This window comes from Paramormyrops kingsleyae, chromosome 1, assembly GCF_048594095.1.
Source record: "Paramormyrops kingsleyae isolate MSU_618 chromosome 1, PKINGS_0.4, whole genome shotgun sequence".
NCBI classification, from domain to species: domain Eukaryota; kingdom Metazoa; phylum Chordata; class Actinopteri; order Osteoglossiformes; family Mormyridae; genus Paramormyrops; species Paramormyrops kingsleyae.
In genome coordinates this window covers 9,370,837-9,392,899 of record NC_132797.1, presented here as the reverse complement: position 1 = coordinate 9,392,899, position 22,063 = coordinate 9,370,837, and the positions used below count along the sequence as shown (strand labels likewise).

The window sequence follows — 22,063 nt, the reverse complement described above, 5'->3', positions numbered from 1 at the left end:
GCCCGAAGGGCACACGGATACAGAAGAGAGCGATTTAACATCAAGTCAAGATGACCCTGTGTACATCATAAAAACAGACAGAAACTCTATGTGGACTTTTGCTAGCTGTGAAATGCCTCACTGCCTCGTTCATGGACAGGACTGACTTGATGACTATAGCAAAATCTGTAACGAGAAGCGGCCAAGGAGGAAGGGAGTTTAATCATCTGATAGAGTGATGGAGATGCAAAACCTACAAGGCCAGGCCGTATACAGCCGAGCAAACTGCCAATACACAGAGTCGTATCCCTGATTGACAGATCCGCAGCGAGAGGCAGCAGAACGAAGACCCTCATCAGTGCCAAGGGACCTCCAAGATGGTGGGCAGCCCACGTGCTCCACTCAGCGGCACACCATGGAAAGCCCGACCTTTATTGGAACACAGTGCTTTGACGAAGAGAAATCAAATAAAAACTCAGGATCGATGGCCCGTGGTCTAATGGCAGGTCTTTATCAGCTGCTGGTGGGTCCATTCGGGTGCTCAGGAAGCACAAACACTATTATGCTTTATTTTTAGACTGGCAAATATGTGCACTGGCTGAAGCAGAAAGTGTAAACAGAACAAGGACAGACAGACAGACCTACAGAGCAGGGATCTCACCATCTGCCTGTGAGCCACCTTCCCTCCCACCACTTCATTTATCCATACATTTGTCTCCAAGGTGAGGGAATTCAGTTGATGGCCAAATTGAAAGGGGGAAGACCTTATAGTTCACAGTAATGATACTGTAATTCCAGATCTATTCTCTGAGGCGGAATAACAGCTTGTCCAATTTGCACTCAGAAGTGAGTTTTTCATCTGAAAATACAACAGTCCAGTGTGTATCTCAAGAGGAAGGTCTGGGCTGAGCTCTGTGTTTCACCAACACTGGATCCCGGACAGCTGAGGCCCGATGATCGCTGTGATCTCCTCAGGGTTGGGTAAGGGGCACTCTGGGACTGTAAGGATCCAGACAGAGCAAAATCACACCTGGCATAAGGAAAGCCAGTACGGATGGGGCCTAAAGCACAGCACATGGGGGCTGATGAAAAATCTTGTAGTCTTGGGCGTGCAACATTTTGTAGTGTTCTGAAGCAGGCCACCAAAAGCATCATTTATCACTGGATGGTTCTTCTCTGGAAAAGGCCCACCATTGTCCTGGGAAAAGGCCCACCATTGTCCTGGGAAACGGCTCACGATTGTTTTTACAAAAGGCTACTATCGTCCATGGAAACAATTGCTTCACTCTTGTAGCCCTTTACTCCGGTGGTACTTTTAACTTTCCAACCACAACCAAAGTCAAGCCCTGCTGAACGGAAAATTGAGCTGCTGATAACCGTTGCAACTTAGTCAGAAGGATTTTAGGAAGATCAGCTAGCCAGGAAGACGTGAACCTCTAAGCATGGAGTCACAAGTCCAGCACCTTCCATGCCTCATGACATCATCCAAATAGATCAATAACTCATAGAGAAATTTCGGCACTTAAAAATGTCAAAACTTAATGGGGTTTAATTTTCTGGAAAACATCCAAGGTGTGTTATTTTCAGCTTTATCCCCAGGAAAAAAACAGAGAGGGGGCTGTAGGTGACCAGCGAATTCTCGTCTCGACTGCAGTCACTTTAGGTGTTTTTCTGGTTCTGTGATGAAATGTGCTGCTCAGAAAGTGTGTCTGAATATCAGTTGTCACTGCAAGGGAACCAGTAACCACGACAGGTGCAGAAGAACCCAACCCCTTAAAGACCTGCACTGTAAAACTGATTTTGTGACATCAGCTACTCTACACCAGTTTTGCAAAAGGTTTCATCCAAGCTAAGGACTATTCAGAAAACACTCTTTGTTCCTGCCCTAGTTCTCCACACAGGATCACCACACGTGTTAACAAAGGCTCTCCCAGTGACTCAGCTACCTTCACACAATATCCTTCACAGAAATACCCTGACTTAACAGTACACATATACAGTAAGTACAAACTCCATCCAATGAGCACAAACACACGCCTCTTTATCATGCGACAAGAGGTCAAATGGCTCACCGGTACATGTCAACACACATGGCAGCTTCAGGTGGCACTAATGATCACATGACGGTTAGTAACTGGTAACTATAAACAACACGGCCAATGAGTTATGCAAGGGTCTGACAGAAAAACAACAGAATCGTCCCACAGGAGTGTGTTTACACAGTTTCAGGGAGTTGTAAATCCCAGGGATTCTAGAAAAATCCCCCATATTTACATGACTCTGCCGTTAACCTCCAGCAAGGCACTCTGAGTGTTAGAAGAAGCCAGGGTAAGGCATTTGCTAAGGGAGCAACAGATATGACAAAAACATCAAATAATAAACACAGTTAATCTCTGTCTCCCAGGAGTTTTTTATGCATTACAAAGCCTTTTTCCACAGCATTAGCATGACTCTGAAGGAAGCTGCACGCTCATCTATATTTCATGAATCCGGCAAGGCAGTAAAAACGCCCGAGGAGGTAGAGCAGCACTCAGGCGCCGTGGCGTTACTGTGCCGGCAGGGAGCCTCCGAGAACGAGCCCCGCCCACACATGGCCCTCGCTTCAGAGACGAACAGCTGAACTCGTCCGTTTAGCGTGCTAATTACCAGCGGCGGACCAAGACTCTAAATATAAACCCCAATCGAGTTCAGCGGAGCCACCCGTTTCCTCCTGTGACAAATCGACAGGAATGCACTGGGCTTGTTCATTCACCGCAGTAATTAACATGCACACAAGGGGACCTGCAGGACATGGGCAGCATTCCAGCTCAGCCAGGCTGCCACTCAGCTCCTCCAGCTGGGACGTCGGGAGGCGACCGGAGGGTTAGACAAGGCCGGCTTGTGGGGATGCTGCATGCACACCTCTGCTTGAGAAACCTAACTTCCTGACATACATTCATCTACTGAAAGGCCATACTGACTCACCAATAACATGGCACACAAATTACGGCTTCCATTCCGGCCACAACAAAGAAACTCATATAACCAGAGACGGACAGAAAGTGCCCTAAATCTTCAAGGTGCTTCTAACGCTGTTCATCACTATCTTCTGCTTGCGGTGTCTCCCTGTTCATAAGTGATTTTCCTCTTGCTCAAATAATCATTATCATCACATTCAGACGTATACCAACTGCACTACCTCATTATCATGGGTCAGATATGGAGTTCCTCAGGGACCAGTGCTGGGACCAGTGCTTGTTTCACTCTATATCTGCTCCTTCTTTCAATTCACAGGATTCATATATCATACTGTCAGTTGTGCTGCCAGTAAACCTTTCAGCTACTGGACTCTGGGTCTGTAGGTTCTGCCCCCTCAGTCATGTAAGTCATCCACACTGAAGACTGACCATTTCATGCCTTAGGCGAGTCTACATAATGCTGCTGCATGTCTTATTCCTAATTAAGGCCGCAGCTGATCTTGAGACAGTATGTCTATCATGTATCAGATATTGTGGGCATCTTCTATTCAATGCTTGGGTCCCCCACAATGCCTGAAACTTTAAACTAGCACAGATGTGGCATCACTGGCTGCCCTAACAGTGGTGCTAAAGGAAGGCCATCAGTTAAAATTCCTTTCAACACATATCCTAAGGCTGACACAAAAGGCCCTGTCCTGAGGTTGGGAATCTGATCCATGGAGGGCCGATGTGGGTGCAGGCTTTTGGGATGACCTCTCGATCAGCCAATAACAGTGGGTCCCCAGGACTATAGTTGAGAACCACTGCTGATTGGCTGATCGAGAGGTCTTCCCAAAAAAACGCACCCACATTGGCCCTCCATGGAACAGGTTCCCCACCCCTAGGCTGTGGGATTGCTTTGGTCTTTTTACTCAGATTTTACTTCCTGGAAACAAATCCCTGCTGTTATATATGTCTATGATGATTCTCTTGTGGCTAAATATTGTGAGTTGGTGACCATTTAAAACAGAATGGAATTGATCTGACATGTTGGTTTTACTTCACTTACCCGCCTTTGATGTAGTCGAGAAAAGTGACTTCGGTATCGACAAGGAAAGACAGCAGAGTTACCTGTTGGGGAGATGCTGTTTTACAAAGGAACCATTCTGGGAAAATGACCTTTGAAAAATATTCCTCCGCCTCCTCAAATGTTTTTTGGAGGCTTTGTGCCTGACTGAATTTTTCACAGTTGGTCTTAATAAATAAAAGTTTTCCCTGTCACACACAAACATGCACGCCAAGGCTTTGTGATGTTCAATCCCACAGACAGAGTCGACTGCTCATTAAATATCAAGCCAGAAGCCTGAGGTCTCACAATGACGACTATGCTAATGATCAGTGTGGTGTGAAGCTCATGAGCTCTGTAACCCTCAACACGGCTGAAATGCATTGGGGGATCATTAAGGACATTCAAACGCATTCAAATGTGCAGTAAGAGGACATACATCCTTTGGAGCAGTGAAGACAAAACATCATTATGAATGCAAACCTGTTTTAGTATTTATGATGATACCGTTTTACATGTTTATGCCTAGTGAAACCAAGGACCTACAGAGTATAACAATTCAATCATTGGTACTGTAATACTCACCGTTCCTGAATTTATGTATTTTTTCTTCTTTGCCTTTTTCTTTGGATTAATAACCTATAGAAACACCATTTTTGATTATTATTCTTATCCTTTGCTACACAGATTAACTAATGACGCAAACATATTTGTGAACATTACTTGTTGCAGATTAATTCCACAAGGCATCATGAGAACAACCCCTCCGATATCATGAGCCTGAACTAAGGTATTACCTCACATTTTGGGCTCTTAGTTGAATTTCTCTGAAAGTCCTGTTACCCCCTAAAGGTCTTTTCTTTCCACATCATCTGGCTGTCCTCCTACATGGTCTACAAAATCTGAGTCGCGACGCTAGTCTTTCAAGATTACGGTCCTCACATCATTAATGAGAATTTAAAGGGCAACATTATGCATGACATGTGGTTATCGAGGACATGTGTATCGACTCCAGGATAAGAATCGCAGTCCGTGATCATGAAGTTAAAAGGCCAGCTCAGAGAATCTCACATATGGTCTTGGATGTGTGTGACAAACAAGGAGATCAGACATGTACATATACAAACACACACGGTTCATATATTCCTATCATTGTCTGTACGCTCCAATCATTTCTAAATAGTGTGCCTAATCCCAATTACCCCTACCCAGCCCTAACCATAAATAACCAAAGAAAATGCAAGACTTTTGGCTATTTTAGCCTTTTTGATTGTAGTCGCACAATTTTGCAAAACTGAGGTTCATGCTGTGGGGCTCTGAAAAATTTCCCCACAAGCTAAAAAGTTAAAAGTTCCACCCTGTGGGGACCAAATGTCAATACAAACCCACACACACATGCATACGGCACACTGTGTGTGTGTGTGTGGGGGGGGGAGAGGGGGTATGTATATTTTACACATCCCTACAATGTGATAAAAACCAGTTATTTTGATGTTATGGGGACCTGGCATGGGGAAACTCATTTTTATAAATATTTGTGACTTACCTAAAAATGCCAAAAGTCTTGTATTTTGTTTGGTTACTTATGGATGAGGTTAGGGCTGGGTAGGGGTTATGGTCGTCATGTTGGGATTATCCCCACAAAGATCTGTGAATGCAATCAAAAAACTAACCCTAAAGTGTAATGTGTTTATAAAGGGGGAGCGGCTTTTGGTATGGGCTCCATCGTGGCTGCCGATTCAGACGAAGATACTGACACAGACAGACACACTGCCTGTCCTTAAGGGCGCACTCCCCGTGGGGCTAGACTGCCGAAAAACTAGCCATGATCCCGACATGAGAATTTATGGCAAATCCTAAGTCCAAGCGGCAGTTTTAAAGTTAATGACTGCATGCGATGTAACGGTGTCATCAGACACACACAGCCTGCCTAAAATAACTCCTCGCCTGTGTTATTTCCACTCTAAATAGTGTGCCTTAATTAACCACCATTTGTTCAGCTCTCTCGGGGGGGGGGGGGGGTCAGGCTGGCCCTCTGTCATTAAATGTTCATGTGCGATCCTTGAGTACTACCAATGGGGGAAAGGAGGGGTTACCTCACCCGGCTAATCACTGCCTGCTTACATTCAACAGATAGAGCAAAGTCCCCAACACAGCCATGCCATTCATCAGCAGGTAGGGGGCACCCTCGAGCTGAGGTGGCAGTTTGGTAGTCCTCAGCTGGATCTCACCTCATAGACGTTGAACTGAGACTGGCCCCTGGACAGCTCTCTGTAGCTGGTGGTGAACTCGCCGATGAAGTCGTGGCTGGAAGTCACCATAAAAAGCATGTCAACGTGATGCATTACACACACCCACGTGTGCCTGTCAGCATGGTGTGCTGCACACAAACACATGCATGTGCACAAGCTCCCTGATCTGCTCCCCACACACCCTCCATTGCTGTATATGTCATGACCCAGAGAGGAAACCGGGCAGAGACCTGACCGGGGGAAAAACAGGAAAGGACCGGAAAAAGTCCAGGGAAAGGAAGAAAGGAACACAAGGAAAAAGGCACAGAGGAAGAGGAGACCTCACCTGCCATCTCGGTCCCAGTCATAGACTTCAATCTTGATTGTCCTGCAGGGACAGTGATGTCACAGTGAGTCTCAGCAGGCCAGTACTATGCTGCATGCGACTAGCGGGCCGGCACTCTGCTGCGTGTGATCAACGGGACGGTACTATGCTGCATGCGACTAGCGGGCCGGCACTCTGCTGCGTGTGATCAATGGGACGGTACTATGCTGCATGCGACTAGCGGGCCGGCACTCTGCTGCGTGTGATCAATGGGACGGTACTATGCTGCATGCGACTAGCGGGCCGGCACTCTGCTGCGTGTGATCAATGGGACGGTACTATGCTGCATGCGACTAGCGGGCCGGCACTCTGCTGCGTGTGATCAATGGGACGGTACTATGCTGCATGCGACTAGCGGGCCGGCACTCTGCTGCGTGTGATCAATGGGACGGTACTATGCTGCATGCGACTAGCGGGCTGGCACTCTGCTGCGTGTGATCAATGGGATGGTACTATGCTGCATGCGACTAGCGGGCTGGCACTCTGCTGCGTGTGATCAATGGGACGGTACTATGCTGCATGCGACTAGCGGGCTGGCACTCTGCTGCGTGTGATCAATGGGACGGTACTATGCTGCATGCGACTAGTGGGCCGGCACTCCGCTGTGTGTGATGAGCGGGTTGATACTCTGCTGCATGCGACTAGTGGGATGGCACTCTGCTGTGTGTGATGAGCGGGCCGGCACTCTGCTGCGTGTGATCAACGGGAGGGAACTCTGCTGCATGCGACTAGCGGGCCGGCACTCTGCTGCGTGTGATCAATGGGACGGTACTATGCTGCATGCGACTAGTGGGCTGGCACTCTGCTGCGTGTGATGAGCAGGCCGGCACTCTGCTGCATGGGATAGTAGGTAGGCATTCTGCTGTATGCGCCCTTGAACAATGGTACAACAGCTTGACCTAAGGTGGACTCCAGTCAGTCTTCTGCTGACTTCAGAGTAGCTCCCCAGTAGACATTCATTACCCATGTGCAGCCGCATCATCTGCAGCAGTCCACACGGCCTGTGACAGCAATGTGTGCAGCTCAGATCACATGGTCTAGTCTGATGAGTGCAACTGTACTGAAGACTGACATTAATGGTGCTGAAGGCGGGAAGACATGTCACTGACCTTCTGAACTGAATCAGCATTAAGCCAGGTGAGTGCGACAGGAGAATGTCGGTATATGTTATCTTTGCATTGATAACAGGTGAGCATACAGGGCCGGCGTCACAGAAATGCCAACCGCAGCTGAAAGCTGATTGGCCCCCAGAGTGTTCCTCCCCTGCCACTCACCAATTCGATTGATATTATTGGTTAATGATGAAGTTAACCCCTCTGTATGAATTACGATAACTCTTATATCCCCCATCTTAAAAAAATCCTAGAATTGCCCCTGAGCAATGATCACCCGCTTCACATCGGCCGTCCTGAGGTTCCCAAACATGCACATACTCTGCTGGGAGGCTACCCCCCTCCCCGACAATGTGACATCATGGCACTCGTCGGTCTGCCTGTGTCCATGCTGCTCTGACCTTTCCCCTGGAGTCAGACAATAACACGATTCAGTGCAGAGACCGACCGGTAAACCCCGTTCCATGAGGATCAAGGGATCCGGCGTAACCAGGCACCGATTAAACACGGCATCCAAGAGGAATCCCGCACTAATCCGTTGATATCCGGCTTTTTGTCTGCAAACGATTCGGCTGCGGAATGCAGGTTGCACCGGCTCCTCCAGATGGACGGAGACTCCCACTTTGAAGATGAGCAGCGTGGGGCCTGATCGCCATGGAGACGGGAGCCTCGCGGCAATGCTATGTCTCCCGTGGCCCAAACAGAAGGATGGAGAGTGTTGCCATCGTATCCTGCCACTGTCTTCTGCCGCCGCTCGTGGTTAATCATAGGCAGTGGGATGCACTGCATGAAGCGTCAGTGAATATACACTCCAGACCATGTGGGTGAAGCACCCGGCCCGGTCTGGCTCAGCCCAGCAGTACCTGACATTCCATTTAGTCCTCCTGAGCCAGCCAACTGCACTGTCTTAGGTACCGACCTGCTGTAGGAATGCTCTGACATCGCAGCAAACACACAGCGAATGCCACCATGACACCCATTTTTTATCATCTGCTATATGGAGAAGACTGATTTTTTAAATGGAGAAGAGTGGCCCAGCCCCACCCCCCTCACCTGTCGTAGTCCCCATTGCAGAGGGCCCTGACGGAGATCTTGAAGGCCTGCCACACAGGGTTCAGGGTGTTCTTCACCACCTCTGTCTTGTGGCAGATCGTAAACCTGCAACCGAGAAGCATTCGCATTTGTATGCTGTGCCAAGTTTACAGGAGAGCAGCCTGAAGATAGGCTGGTCCCGTAGCTGCATGTGGAAAATCAACGTTAGATTATATCAGCGTATTGGTTCAGATGAAGTATGCGTGTAAGCTGCCTTGAAGATCCACGTGAAACCCCTCAGACTATCCAAAATGGGTCAGTGCCACACTGCACTTTGTTACAGAGGATCCACTGATTGCTGGGCTCACTGCATTTCAGCCAGCAAGTCTTAAAAGTTAAAATAAAGAGAATTTTTCATACATGTCAGTGTCTAAACTGTTCCAGGACAACGTACAAGGGGTTTCTATATCCAATCTACAGCAATCTGTATCCATTACTGCATATGGACAAGCAGTGTTTCTGGCTCTGAGCTGTAACCATACTAGGGATGGCACGGTTCATGAAAAAAAACCGAATCGTTCGGTTCGCTTGTCTCGGTTCGGAGCATGCATGCGTCGCACGGTTCGACGGTTCATGACATGCGCAATGTAGCCTCGTGCCCCGTATGTGACGTCAGTGTGTTTCCCTTTCGCGCGAAAGAATAGGCTATATGCACAGAATGGTGTGACGTAGTTCCGGTAAAGTAAGTAATTTCCGATAGCCTTTCGTTTGCTGCGTTTAGCTCGTGTTTTCGGCGTTACCACCCTGTCTCTGAAGAAAACGTTTCAATTTCAGCCAACCGATAGCACAACATCTGAACAATGTTGTGCACCTTTGTTGTGTGACTTTATTTAATGTGCGGTTAGGCACTTTGTTAAAGAAAATTAAGTTATCTGTGACAAAGCACTCCAGTGAGTGTCATGCCTCGATCGTCCGTTCTTTCCGTGTGCCACGCCCCCTCGCTAACCCTGTGTGGATTCCCCGTGTTTACCAGCTGTTCCTGATTGTTGTCAAATTTGTCATTACTCCATTGTATTTAGTCCGCGTTTCCGTTTCTTTCTCCAGTCCGGTCATTATATTGTAATTCTGCTTTACCGCTCGTCTGTGTTCCTTTTGCTCATTAAACCCCGCATTCCCCCGATCCTAGGTCTCCTCGCCTCTGCTTCCCCGGTCAGCATTGTAACAGTGAGCCTGCTTCCATGCTGCAATGTGAACATTTGCCATGTTCCTAAAAATTCTGTTTATTGCACAGTGTCTGACCACACAGACCTACAGGCTATTGACAGATGATCATACTAGACATATCAACTGGACATATTTTGCACTATTACAGATTGATGTCTTGTACATACACAGAAACTGATTTTATCGATTACTCAAGAACATTCAATATAATTAATACCAATTTTTTTCACACACACACATTATATATATATATATATATATATATATATATATATATATATATATATATATATTATATTTAACGAACCGAATCAGGCTTAATCAAGATAGGTGATCTATCATTTTAACGATCCCCAATTAAATTAACCCCGTGGACCGGACAAATACAAAACGAATGATTAAACATTATATGCGTCTCTTTTTGTATGTTTTCTAAATAAGACCGCGTGCCCATACCCAACTGTAATAGCGATTAAAGCGATCTATTCTTTTAGCATTTATGTTAAGGCAAGACTTATTTTATTACTGTTCTGGGATTAATAATGTTTAATAATTTTAATAATGTGCTTTACAGTAAGTCAAGTCAAATTCAGTTTATGCATGATTACATGATATAACTTTTTAAATACTGTATCCTAAATTGTGGATAATTAAGCTATATATCATATGCTGAAGTACATTTCTGGAGTGTTAAAGATTAAAAGAAAAAATAACAAGAACCGTACAGAACCGAAAACCGTGACCCTAAAACCGTGATACAAACCGAACCGTGGGTTTTGTGAACCGTGCCACCCCTAAACCATACTGTGCATGAGCAGTGTTTCTGTCTCTGAGCTGTTACCATACTGTGTATGAGCAGTGTTTCTCGCTCTGAGCTGTTACCATACTGTGTATGAGCAGTGTTTCTGTCTCTGAGCTGTTACCATACTGTGTATGAGCAGTGTTACTGTCTCTGAGCTGTTACCATACTGTGTATGAGCAGTGTTTCTGGCTCTGAGCTGTTATCTTACTGTGTATGAGCAGTGTTTCTGTCTCTGAGCTGTTACCATACTGTGTACAAGCAGTGTTTCCAAGTTCTGGCAGTACAGGGACAAACAAAGATCTCCCTCACCCACCTATCCATCCCTCATCTGTCCATCTCATTGATCTACTCACGTTCCATCTTCATTGCTACGGTAGAAGACCAGAAATGGGTCGGATTTTCCGAAGAAGTCTTTCTTGTCCAGTTTGTTGCCACATAACTGCATCATTACAGACTCCTAAGAGAAACAAATATCTTAATTTCAACACTTGCACACACCACTGGACAGAAGACACTGGCAGAGCATTTCACTCCTCTGAAAGGTTAAACAGATGGGGATCTTTCTGATGAATGCAGCAGCAGAACAGGTCCATCCTGGGGAAGCCTCATTCTCATGCTGGGACGAGCCAAACCTAAACCATGCCCCTACTCTCACTCGGCCTCATTGGATCCTTTAATATACCAGCTTATTTCAGCTCAGATGGGCAGCCAAGTTCCAGAGACTTCTGCTTACAGTAAACAACATTTTCACCCACTGCTCACACTCCATCCAGCCTCCATTCAGGCAGTACAACTCATGGCTGTGAGGACACGGGACAGGAGGACAGAGGACAGCAATCCGGATGACAAGGGACAGGACAGTGGTCAGAGGACAGTGGGCAGTGGGACAGGAAGACACAGGAAAACAGAGAACAGGAAGATGGAGGACAGCAGATAAGAAGATTGAAGAACAGGCCCGCAGCTAAATGGTCATTATTTATTTAATCATTTGTTGTTTGGAAGCAAAATGACCAAGAACACACTAATGTACAGTGATGTCAGTGATATTACAGTAACTTACTTTGTTCAGTGGGTATTTATATTTATTATGAAGTGAAAAATGAAGGCAGGAAGTGCCTTTGCAGTAAATATGTAACAATGCAGCGATACATGTGGCGTAAAGCTGCCCTGTGGCCCAGAAAGAGACGCGAGACCTTCCGGAAAGGTGACCTCGCCCGGAGCCACACAGCACGGACTGCTGGAGGTGCTGCTCACTCACCCGGCAATTGCTCAGCTCCTCTGCTCTCACAATGATGGTCCCACACTTCTTGCCGGGAATGCCCCTGTTGGAAAGAGGCCGGGACATGCATTATTATCACTGGCTGTAGGGGGCGCCACAGAGCTGGAGCTCTGTCATCAGCTCCATCTCACTCTCTTTCTACCCTCTTGGGAAGAGAAGGGGCTGCATCTGACCGGTGGGAAAACTGATCTGATGGGGGGTGGGTTCTCACAAACTCTCAGCATAAATCCCCCCCCCACCCATGTGACTGAGGAAGTGATGGATGACCCAAAGCGAAAGACACATAAAGGAGCATAGCAGCCCATGACTGTGACCTGTCTCACAATTACATTAGGCAAGGCCTCACATGTCATTGAACAGGGTTTGAATCCCGCCTGTATTCTGTGTGTGCAGCTTGCAAGCTCCCCCACAGATTTACCCCCCATTTACAGTCCGAAAAAGCAGAGTAAGGTATTTCCTATCCTGTGTATGTGTGCCTATACGATGTGTGAAGGACTGACATCCAGTCCAGGGTGAACCCCAGCCTCCAATGCTAAGGTGGCCCTGTACCGGATACGGCTTTGGGAAAAGGACGAAAGGCAGGCAAGTGGCATATTACAGAGTCTAAATGAAAATGACTGCATGTCACACAGCTGTCAATATGACGTCAGTCTGTTTAAAACTTTGACAGCAGCACCCTCCTGCAATAAGCCGTTTAATCGCAGGCAGAGAACGAAAACATCCTTCACAGAATGCTGAGATACCTCTGAATTTTTCTGATGTAAGCTGATAGATGCGACCACCGATTAGGCTTTTAAACATCCTGCCATTTCAATGTGGGGAAAAACGGCAGCTGAAATCACTCAGATCCACTGCGACCCAGCGTCTGGCCTGGGGGGCACTACTGCAGGATGATTAAGGGTTATTTAACTTGGGTGCCGTAACTGCCAGTCAGGCTGAGACGATCCTGTTCTCTTGACTGACAGCTCTAGTGGAGAAATGCCATCCTCTGGCGCTGTGGCGTCATTTGTGCATTTTAATGGCATCTGCCAGGTTCTTCGCGAACAGAGGCGCCCGGGAATGATGGATCCAGTCGCCACGACTACTGAAACATGTACGTGCTGAGGATGAGCAGAGCTGCTCATGGCCCCCGGCTGCCCCGTTGGGCTCGTGGGGGTGGGGGATGGGGGGGTGGTAGTCTATGTCTGTTTCGGGGGTGGTGTGCTGTTATATTAATGTACCATTAGCTGTAAATGGAAAGATTTCAAATTGCCACCTAATGAAATCACCTGACTGCTTTTCAGATAATTTTTTTTTAAATCACCCACCACATCCCCCACCCCCGGAAAGCAAGAGGAGGCCCATGCACTCTGTGACGTACACGGTTCGTTGGAGGGAAGCAGGAGCTGGGAATGCTGGGAGCAGGAGGCCAGGTCCCAGTAAGATGCTGGCTGTTGGCTTGGGAACCGTTACGCACAAAGACGGTGTCATCACATCGCCGGTACATAAATAAACGCTGCGCTGTGCCAGTGCACAAGCCAGAATCCCTACTAAACAGGCCCGCACGGCTTCTTTTATTCTGGAGAAACATCGAAACAGGCACATGTGCACATCAAGCACGAGGGAGTTTACCTCCCCGTTTGTTGACAGAAACCTGCACCCAGACAAATAAAGGATCCGCTCTTCAAAAGTAAGTTACACTAAGTACACACACAACACCAGCTATTCTAAGTAAGAGCTGATGCAGAAGTCTGTTAAGCAAACCCAACAAAAGGAAGACGCCCGGCACAAGCCAAGATGGTGTTCCACTGTAGTATCTAGGCTCTTGGTCATGAGGCCACTCTCCAGTGGATGAGGCCCCTCCCATCCTGCAATCTCATGCGTGGTTGTACTATAAGCAGCCGTGTCCTGACGACAACATGCAGCCAGCCGGTTGGGGAGAAGTGGGCTGGCCCTGAGGCCTCCAATCAGGAGCCGCTGATTTGTAATCAGGGTATGAGTGTGCGGTAATTAAAAACCACCAGCTGCTCACAAATCGCACAGGCAGAGAGACCGGAGTGAAACGATCAGGTTACGTTCTGCAGGCTGCTCCACGCTCTTCCTCCCTGTCAAGGAGGCTCCAGCTGGACTTCTACATGGAGCTGCGACCATCTGACCTTGTGATATCATCATCATGATCATCATCATCACACGCTTCCTTCGTCAATCAGAGGAGCCACAGGTCTGTGGATCAGTCTGCCAGCGCGTCAGCAACACCAGGAACCACAGTTAGCTCCATCTAATCAGGAGCTCCAGCAAAGTCACACCTGTTGCTCTCCAAGCTACAGTACCACTTAAAGGGCACGACAGCAGCTGCATACGCAGGATCTGAATAAACACCCTTACAGGCAAGAGCGCAATCTGCTACACCCCCGGGCACAGCGGGAGCCGACTGGGAACGCAACATCAACGGTAAAGTCTGCGCCCCCCAATACTGACAAACCTGATGGTAGAAATGCACTACTCTGTGTGATAACTGATTGATCCACTGATCAAACAATTAACTGATCAATTGGCTGACAATGTCACTGACTGAAAATCTTACTCACATATACATGCACAATAAGCAGCATCTCCTTCATATGCTTCATGCATATCTTTCTACAGATATGTCATATCTGATCTAATACCCATTGGTACACATACCTTGCAGATCTCCCAAAAATCTCACAGAGCATCTCACAGATCTCGACGTGGACACTGTGCCCTGACCAGGCATAAGCGCTGCTGAGAGAGATGGGTCAGTCTGACAAACCCAGACTACATCGGCACCAGAATCATCAGTTCCCTCAGCCATGTCATCATACTTATGAAGAAGAAAATGAAAGCATTACAGGAGCAGATGAAAGCTCAGGGTGGTCTGTTGCAGCCCTGTCTTCCTGCTGCCTGATCAGTACATGGTCTCAGACACACTGACCAATTCATGTGCAAAGGAGCAGAGATCTTGTAGAAGCTAAGCACTAGAAAGCCTCTTCAGCGTGGCTGGTGACCTCTGCCCAGGCTTTGCAAAGACGTGGAAACACGGGACTGTTCGGCACACCCCCGAAGCACCAATTTGGGCAAATGATGGATTTGTGTAATTAAGTCTAATTGTTGCCCATCAGCATGGTTTAATGGTTTCCTGCGGCAGATTCCAGAGCAGATGCACTGGACTGCGGGGTCAGCAGGGCACGTTCCACACGGAGCAGCAGAGGTGGTGGCAGGCCAGAGGGCTTTGGTACAGGCCCACGGCACCCCGACAGGGGCCTGAAACGCAGATGTAGTTGAGGCACATGGTCTGTATACCTGCACTTAATGACGATGATGTTGCCCATGTAATTTCTGGCTCAAATAAGACCTGCGACCTGCAACTTTCTCTTCCATTTCCATGGAAAATCACTCCAACAATTCACACTGCAAATTATCCCGTAAAAGGCGTGTAAATCTCATTTCTCTCTATGGATCACTAAAGTATCTGTACATTGTGGGTAATTTCCATCCTCTAAAGCCCCATAAGGCAGTGATGACAACCAAGCCAGCCAAGGTCATCGAAGGCCTTGATACACAACATATAGGACTTCAGGATAACCTAACGAATGTCGACCACGGTGGTGCTATAATGAGAGAGGAAGATCACTTCAACTCCCAGGGAAACATCATGCAGACAACACACAGGAAGCCGGAACAAATCCTGGGGTCTCTGAGTTGAGGGCTGATGCAGCTCCAGGATATTCATGTGAGACTCAGATGTATCTGTGCTTGCTCTCATACTTTCACGCACGTCTAGCTGAACCAATTCAAAGCTAACACACTGCACTAACTGGGCTGCGCAGCACTATGCACCCACAGAAGGAGAGCAGTGCCTGCTAATACAGGCTGATAAGCAGCGACACAAGCACCCAGGTATGAGAATGGAGGAGGGGGCACCTTACCCCATACCAGCGTACCGCAAGAGAGCTGATGAACAGCTTCGTGATTGGGGTGGCACCCTGTGCCCAGTACGCAGTGCCCAACACAGGACCGGTACATCGCTAAGGAATAGTGCCGGGATCCCACCACACAGAGAAGCTGCCCCTTACAAAGGTTCATCAGGCTCCTGGCCTTTTGGGTCGTATCGTGACCATAAGTGACATCACTGTGACCACACCATGATGACACTGTAACCACACTATGATGACACTGTGACCGCACCATGATGACACTGAGATACACCATGGCAACACCATGACGCCACTGTGAACACACCATGAGGACACCGTGACCACGGCATGAAGACAGAGTGACCACACTATAACGACATGGACCTGTCTTTCCCACTATCGCTGAAGTACTACCCACAGAATATCATCATAACTCCAGTCATTTCGGGAGGGGGGGGGGGGGGGTCACCTAAGCTCACTAATAATCTAACCCTCCAAATGCGCCCCAATAGTACAGACAGCTGCACATGTGCTGAGTCTCTGAGGGGTGGGGTCACTAGATCTGCTCCAGTACCAGTTTCCTAATTACCCAGCAGCAGCACCTTCTGACCCCCACATACTGAAAACCCCAGCATTCTAGCATGTATCTCCCACAGGCTGGTTTTCACTGCACCCTTGGCCGTTCTGGGACCGGGCAGCTCCTGAATGGCACATGCTTGTATTTTGGGATCGCAGGGATCGCAGCCTTTCTGTCAGCTGGACAGTATTAGCAGGACATAAGGGGAGATACCATGGAGGTACTGTACTGGACTGTGAAGGTTTATAGAACCAGTCCAGCGGGTTTCCGTTAAATGTGTCATGCTGTGTTTAACTTTGAGCGACGGGACAGAGCAGAGCAGAGAACGTGGAGTTACTTACACCAGAGGCTTTTCCAAGCGGCTCCCCAAAGAGCCCACCACCTCCCCGAGGGTGCAGAACGCCTGGCCCAGGAAGTCCTGTGGCAGAGATGAAGACAGAGACTCTCACCAACCCGCACAGCTCTCCGCTCCTCCTCAAAGGTCTACTTTGGCCTACCGTAACATTAGGAAAAACCTTTCCGGCACACAGAGTGAAATATTCCTTTGTCAATCACATCTGCATGCACACAGTTATGGCTCAACACGAGAAACCACACCAGTGTGCATGGGGAACGGACACACTGACCCAGGCTGTGCATCAAGAGGTGATGACCTTAAGGTCACTTCAGTCTGATAGCATCACGCTATGCTGTGTGTTCTGTGGCACATTTTTATGGAGAAATCAAATGAGCATAGAGCAAAGCAGGACCCGGCATTAACAGCGAAGAAGGTGGGTCACTGACACAGCTTGCTGACATTCAGTCGTCTCACTTACAGTCGCCATTAAACCAAGACCAATGTAAGTGTGGAATGAAAGTTCTCTAGTCCATGAGTGTCAGGAGAAGCTCATCACAGGCTTCAACAACATTATCTGTCTGCCTCACCTCTCCAGGGTCCTGAGCTGCTTGCTTCGCTGCCAAAATGGGGTTTGCCGTCGAAACAACTTAATCTGAATTTGCTGCCAGCAACTCCTGTGTTGCAGATCTGCATAATTTGATTGCAGCTTAGGTTTATTTTGCGTTAACCATGGAAAATAAGGCAAGTCACATTTATATTCGCTAACAAGATTATCCAGTGCATCAGGCTGCCGCATGAGTCGGCAGAGACACTTCCTTTGATGTTTAAGGACACACCCATGCGTTCATGGGACCAAATTACGTTCTGAAACGGTGGGCAGGCAAAGTGGCGAACCAGCCGGGCGGCAAACCTCAAAAGGCGAAGGCATTAGCATGGGGAATAGAGGGAACGAGTAGTGCATCAGCCAGGGACTGCGTGGGGTCACGCTCCCCAAGCCTAGCGGGAAATAGCGCCATGTGGATGCTACAGCACAGAGAGGATCTCCAATCCCAGAAACACCTCCTTCAGCTCTGGCAATGTGTTCCCACAGCACATTAATCCAATCTCTTGAGTAGGAGGGTGACGAGACGAGTGATTATTATTAGTGTCGAAGCCTGCAATGGCATGAATTTGCGACGTGTTGGGTATAATCAGAGGCCCAACACTGCACGACAAAGGAGAAATCGATACCATTGCAATATACGTGCAATATAAATGAGGCACATATTCTTTACCATTGAGAGCCTGCAGAGTTCCCTCCCTTCAATGCTAACTAGCCCACAGTCCCCTCCCTTTAACACTAAGGCCCAATCCCAATTCTATTTTCTACCCCTTTGCCTACCCCTCGCCCCTTCCCCTTGCCCCTTGAAATGAAGTGGAAAGGGGTAGGGTTAAAAAATTTCCCCTAAGAAATGGGACAGCACTACTACACTGTTATACGTCATCATCCATTGTCACTACCTCCTAACGTAACGTCAGAGGACATGCGCCGATGTTTATCACAAATTCCAAGATGTCGCCGTCAGCATCGTAGCATGTAAAGATTACTCACTCCCAAAGTTTTTTTGCGCCGTATTTGGACTTTAAAAACAGATGTTCGTTTTCACCTCGAAAACGTATGAGCCTTCGGGTTTCCTCAGCTGTCCCTATACAGAATATAATTTACAAAAATGTTGTCATGTTGCAATAAGTACGAATAGTGTAAGCACCGTTCATTTACATGTACACATATGGCCGTAAGCAAAACAAAACAACGCGTTACCACATGCAGTCAGTTACCGGGTAACGTTATATGACATAAAAATATATTTCCTAATATTGTGCAATCAGTGCTATCCGCAAGCAAACTTTAGCGATTTTTTTTCAAACGTTTCTTTACAGAACATCACCGTAAACACAAACACAAGATTGATGGTAATATACATGTAATGAAAAAATGTCATAAAAATCCTTATTAATGGCAAAAATTACTTAACATTTATGGGTCTGCTTGCTCGAGTGGGCAGCCATGTTGTAAATTTCTCTTAGCCCTTCGTTTGAAGTGAGGTCCCGAAAAATCTTCGTTTCGAGGGCTATCTAGCCCTTCCCCTTACCCCTACCCAGGGGCGGATTAACGCACAGGCTAGATATGGCTTAAGCCTAGGGGCCCCACGTGTGCCAGCCTGCAAGGGGGCCCCCATTGGCGCGGAGCGGGGCTTGGTTGGGGGGCCCACAGACTACTGTAGCCTAGGGGCCTCTGTACACCTTAATCCGCCCCTGCCCCTACCCCTCCAATCAAAAGAGAATTGAGACACCCCTACCCCTACACGTGAACGCGCCAAACGGAGGGGTTGGGGAAAGTGTAGGGGTAAGGGGTAGAATTGGGATTGGGCTTAACTAGCCCGCAGTTTCCTCCCTTTAACACTAACTAGCCCGCAGTTTCCTCCCTTTAACACTAACTAGCCCGCAGTTTCCTCCCTTTAACACTAACTAGCCCGCAGAGTACCCTCCCTTTAACGCTAACTACTCCACAGAGTCCCCTCCCTTTAACACTAACTAGCCCGTAGTTTCCTCCCTTTAACACTAACTAGCTGCAGAATCCCCTCCCTTTAACAGAAACTACCCAACAATGTACACCCCCCCTTTAGTGCTAACTAATCTGTAATTTCCCCTCCTTTAATGCTAACTAGGTGGCAGAGTCTCCCCCCCTTAATGCTAACTAGCTGGCAGAGTCCCCCCCCTTAATGCTAACTAGCTGTTAGAGTTAGGGTTAGGTACCGTGAGCATGCAGCTGTCTTTCAGCCACTAATCAGTAATTACCGGGAGCCATGTGTTATTCAAACAGACGGACCGGCATAACGCTGTTGTCAGTCATTCCGCGTTTTCATTGCCAGCAACACTGTGTTCTTTTAATGGCACTTGTGCCTCTTCTTCCATTATTTATAGCGTTAATTAGGATGCTTCCAGGCAGGCAGGGCCTGTGTTGCCTCACAAGGAAATTAGTGGGCGTCCAGCATCCCAAACACAGGCCGGCACACCAGAGAATCCCACTGAGTTTGAGTTGTCTCTGAGGATGAGAGGCTCTGTCTGGTGTCAGGGTGACAGTGGGCTGGGGGGGGTTGTGGCTCGGGCCGGACACTCAGATACTCACATGCTTTGACAGATTGGAGCTCTTTGAGTCAACGTCGTACCTGAAATGCAGAAGGAAAGGCAGCGGTTAGAGTATAATGTGCCAGGGAGTAAAGGCCGGGGAGGAACTTCCTCTCAGATAAAAGTCTGCGGTTACGCTTCTCTCCACTCAATTCAATATAGTGCCTTTTACAACACAGTCACCCCAAAGTTCTTCACATGGGAATAATACGTTCCTCATTTGTACACAATAATTCGAAAAACAAAGACAAAGAAATGAGAGAAAGAAAGGAGAGATGACAACAGAGGAGTCCATACAGTTCAACACTGCGGGATGAAAGGGAAATAAAACTGTGCAGCAGGGGGCGTAGCGGTTAATCAGCCAAGCAGGGATCTTTGATCAGGGCATTTAACCTGAACTATCCCTGTAACAACTGCCGTAGGTCTGAAGGTGCTGCCCTGTCACTGTGCTTGGTTTCGGTGGCAATGAAAGGCTGATGCTGATGGTACTGGGCTGAAGGTCCTGAGAACGTTCCCCAGATGCAGATGAGTGGACACCAGTGACCACGGCGGCTGGAATGTCGCTCTGAGCATGACCGTCGCTGGACTGTTTCATGAAATGCAGTCCTCAAGCATACATTTAGTCTCGAGTGTCATGTGATTTGTGTAACAGAGAGAGAGAGAGCGAGGGAGAGATAAGGTGAGGGGAGGAGAAGTGATCCATCAGTCCACCTTCCATGTTTTTTCCCTTGATTTTTGACTGACACGTTAAGATGTTTTGCAAGTGGATGATTCTGCGTGTTAAATGCTTCTGCTTCATGTATGTGTGCATGGCTGTCCAGCATTCCAGTGCGAGCAGATACGCATGGCGGCCGTATTCCTGCACGGCTGGGGGGGGGCACTTATAGTTAGATGGACTGAAGTCCGCCCACACCCAGGCCCTGGGCTGGTGCGTCACCGTCTACACGTGCCCCACCCATCCATGCACATAAACCCTCGACACAGCACGTGGGTCGGCGGGATGGCTGAGGTGCCCGTATACAGAGAGAGCCCCGGAGGCTTTAATTATATGTATCTATCACAGAAAATGAGCTTATTGTCTGCACAGTGCAAACAGCATCCAGAGCGGAGCGTCATGCTCACATGTGACAGGTGATCCTCAGTGCTGCCAACCTGATCGTTGTGCCTCTTACCCCTGTCACCATGGTGACGAGGGGGTTCCATTCCGCAAGGCGGCGTGTCCAACCTAGCCCCCCCCGGTAGGAAACCTCGGCGGTCACATTCACTCACAGGTCGAACCGCAGGTTCTGCCTCTCTTCAAAGAAGTAGTCCAGGATGAACTTGCGCACAAAGTCTGGGTTCAGGGTATTGTCGATGACTTCTGTCCTGCCAAACTGGGTGGGGGGGGGGGGGGGGGGGGTTGGGTTGTGAGGGTTAGAAGGCATCCCAGTAACGGGGCAGCCCCTGGGGGGATTGCCCTTCTAAAGCACCATAAGGACATGCCCACAGCCTGCGAAACATGGCACTGCAGTTATTTCTGACATTTCAATGTTTAATAATGAGAAAAAGGTGCCGGATAATCAGGCTATTAGTATACTGCGAACGGGGGGGTGGTTCTGCCAGGAAAAGCTGGGAGAGACACCATGGCACCACCAGGAAACCTCATACTTACTTCTCTCCATTCCTTGCTGCCGACTCCTTGCGTGTAAAGCACACAAACTGCAGAAAAGAGGAGAACAGTGTGTGTGTGATAACATGTGGGGGGGGGGGGGGCTAGTGATATATCACCAATTACTGTCAATTTACAATTACTGGTAGTGTTAAAGGGAGGGGACTCTGCGGGGTAGCATTTAAAATGGGAAGCACAAGGCAGGGTGCATCTCACATACATTCAATGAAAATGCATCAGTTTCAAAAAACATTTCTGCTCTTGGTACTCAAGCCGGCGGCTAAACAGGCGGAAGTTAAGCCCAGAGACGTTATTTGATCTAAGCTATCAGTGAACTCATAAAAATCATAACTGCCGGTTTTATCTAAGG

At 48.0% G+C, this 22,063-nt stretch overlaps 1 protein-coding gene across 2 annotated transcripts in view; it reads right to left on the bottom strand.

Annotated features, from left to right (window-relative positions):
* LOC111853383 (copine-8) overlaps window positions 1-22,063 on the bottom strand; it is a 52,734-nt gene that overhangs the window by 9,431 nt on the left and 21,240 nt on the right. For both annotated transcript variants that reach the window (XM_072709060.1, XM_023830194.2), the window contains exons 4-14: window positions 21,697-21,743; window positions 21,315-21,418; window positions 20,047-20,086; window positions 16,882-16,958; window positions 12,026-12,089; window positions 11,121-11,224; window positions 8,763-8,867; window positions 6,559-6,600; window positions 6,213-6,288; window positions 4,567-4,620; window positions 3,985-4,046 (exon numbers count right to left, since the gene is read on the bottom strand). In XM_072709060.1, the coding sequence (XP_072565161.1) occupies window positions 3,985-4,046; window positions 4,567-4,620; window positions 6,213-6,288; window positions 6,559-6,600; window positions 8,763-8,867; window positions 11,121-11,224; window positions 12,026-12,089; window positions 16,882-16,958; window positions 20,047-20,086; window positions 21,315-21,418; window positions 21,697-21,743 (775 nt within the window). The remainder of the gene's footprint in view (window positions 1-3,984; window positions 4,047-4,566; window positions 4,621-6,212; window positions 6,289-6,558; window positions 6,601-8,762; window positions 8,868-11,120; window positions 11,225-12,025; window positions 12,090-16,881; window positions 16,959-20,046; window positions 20,087-21,314; window positions 21,419-21,696; window positions 21,744-22,063) is intronic.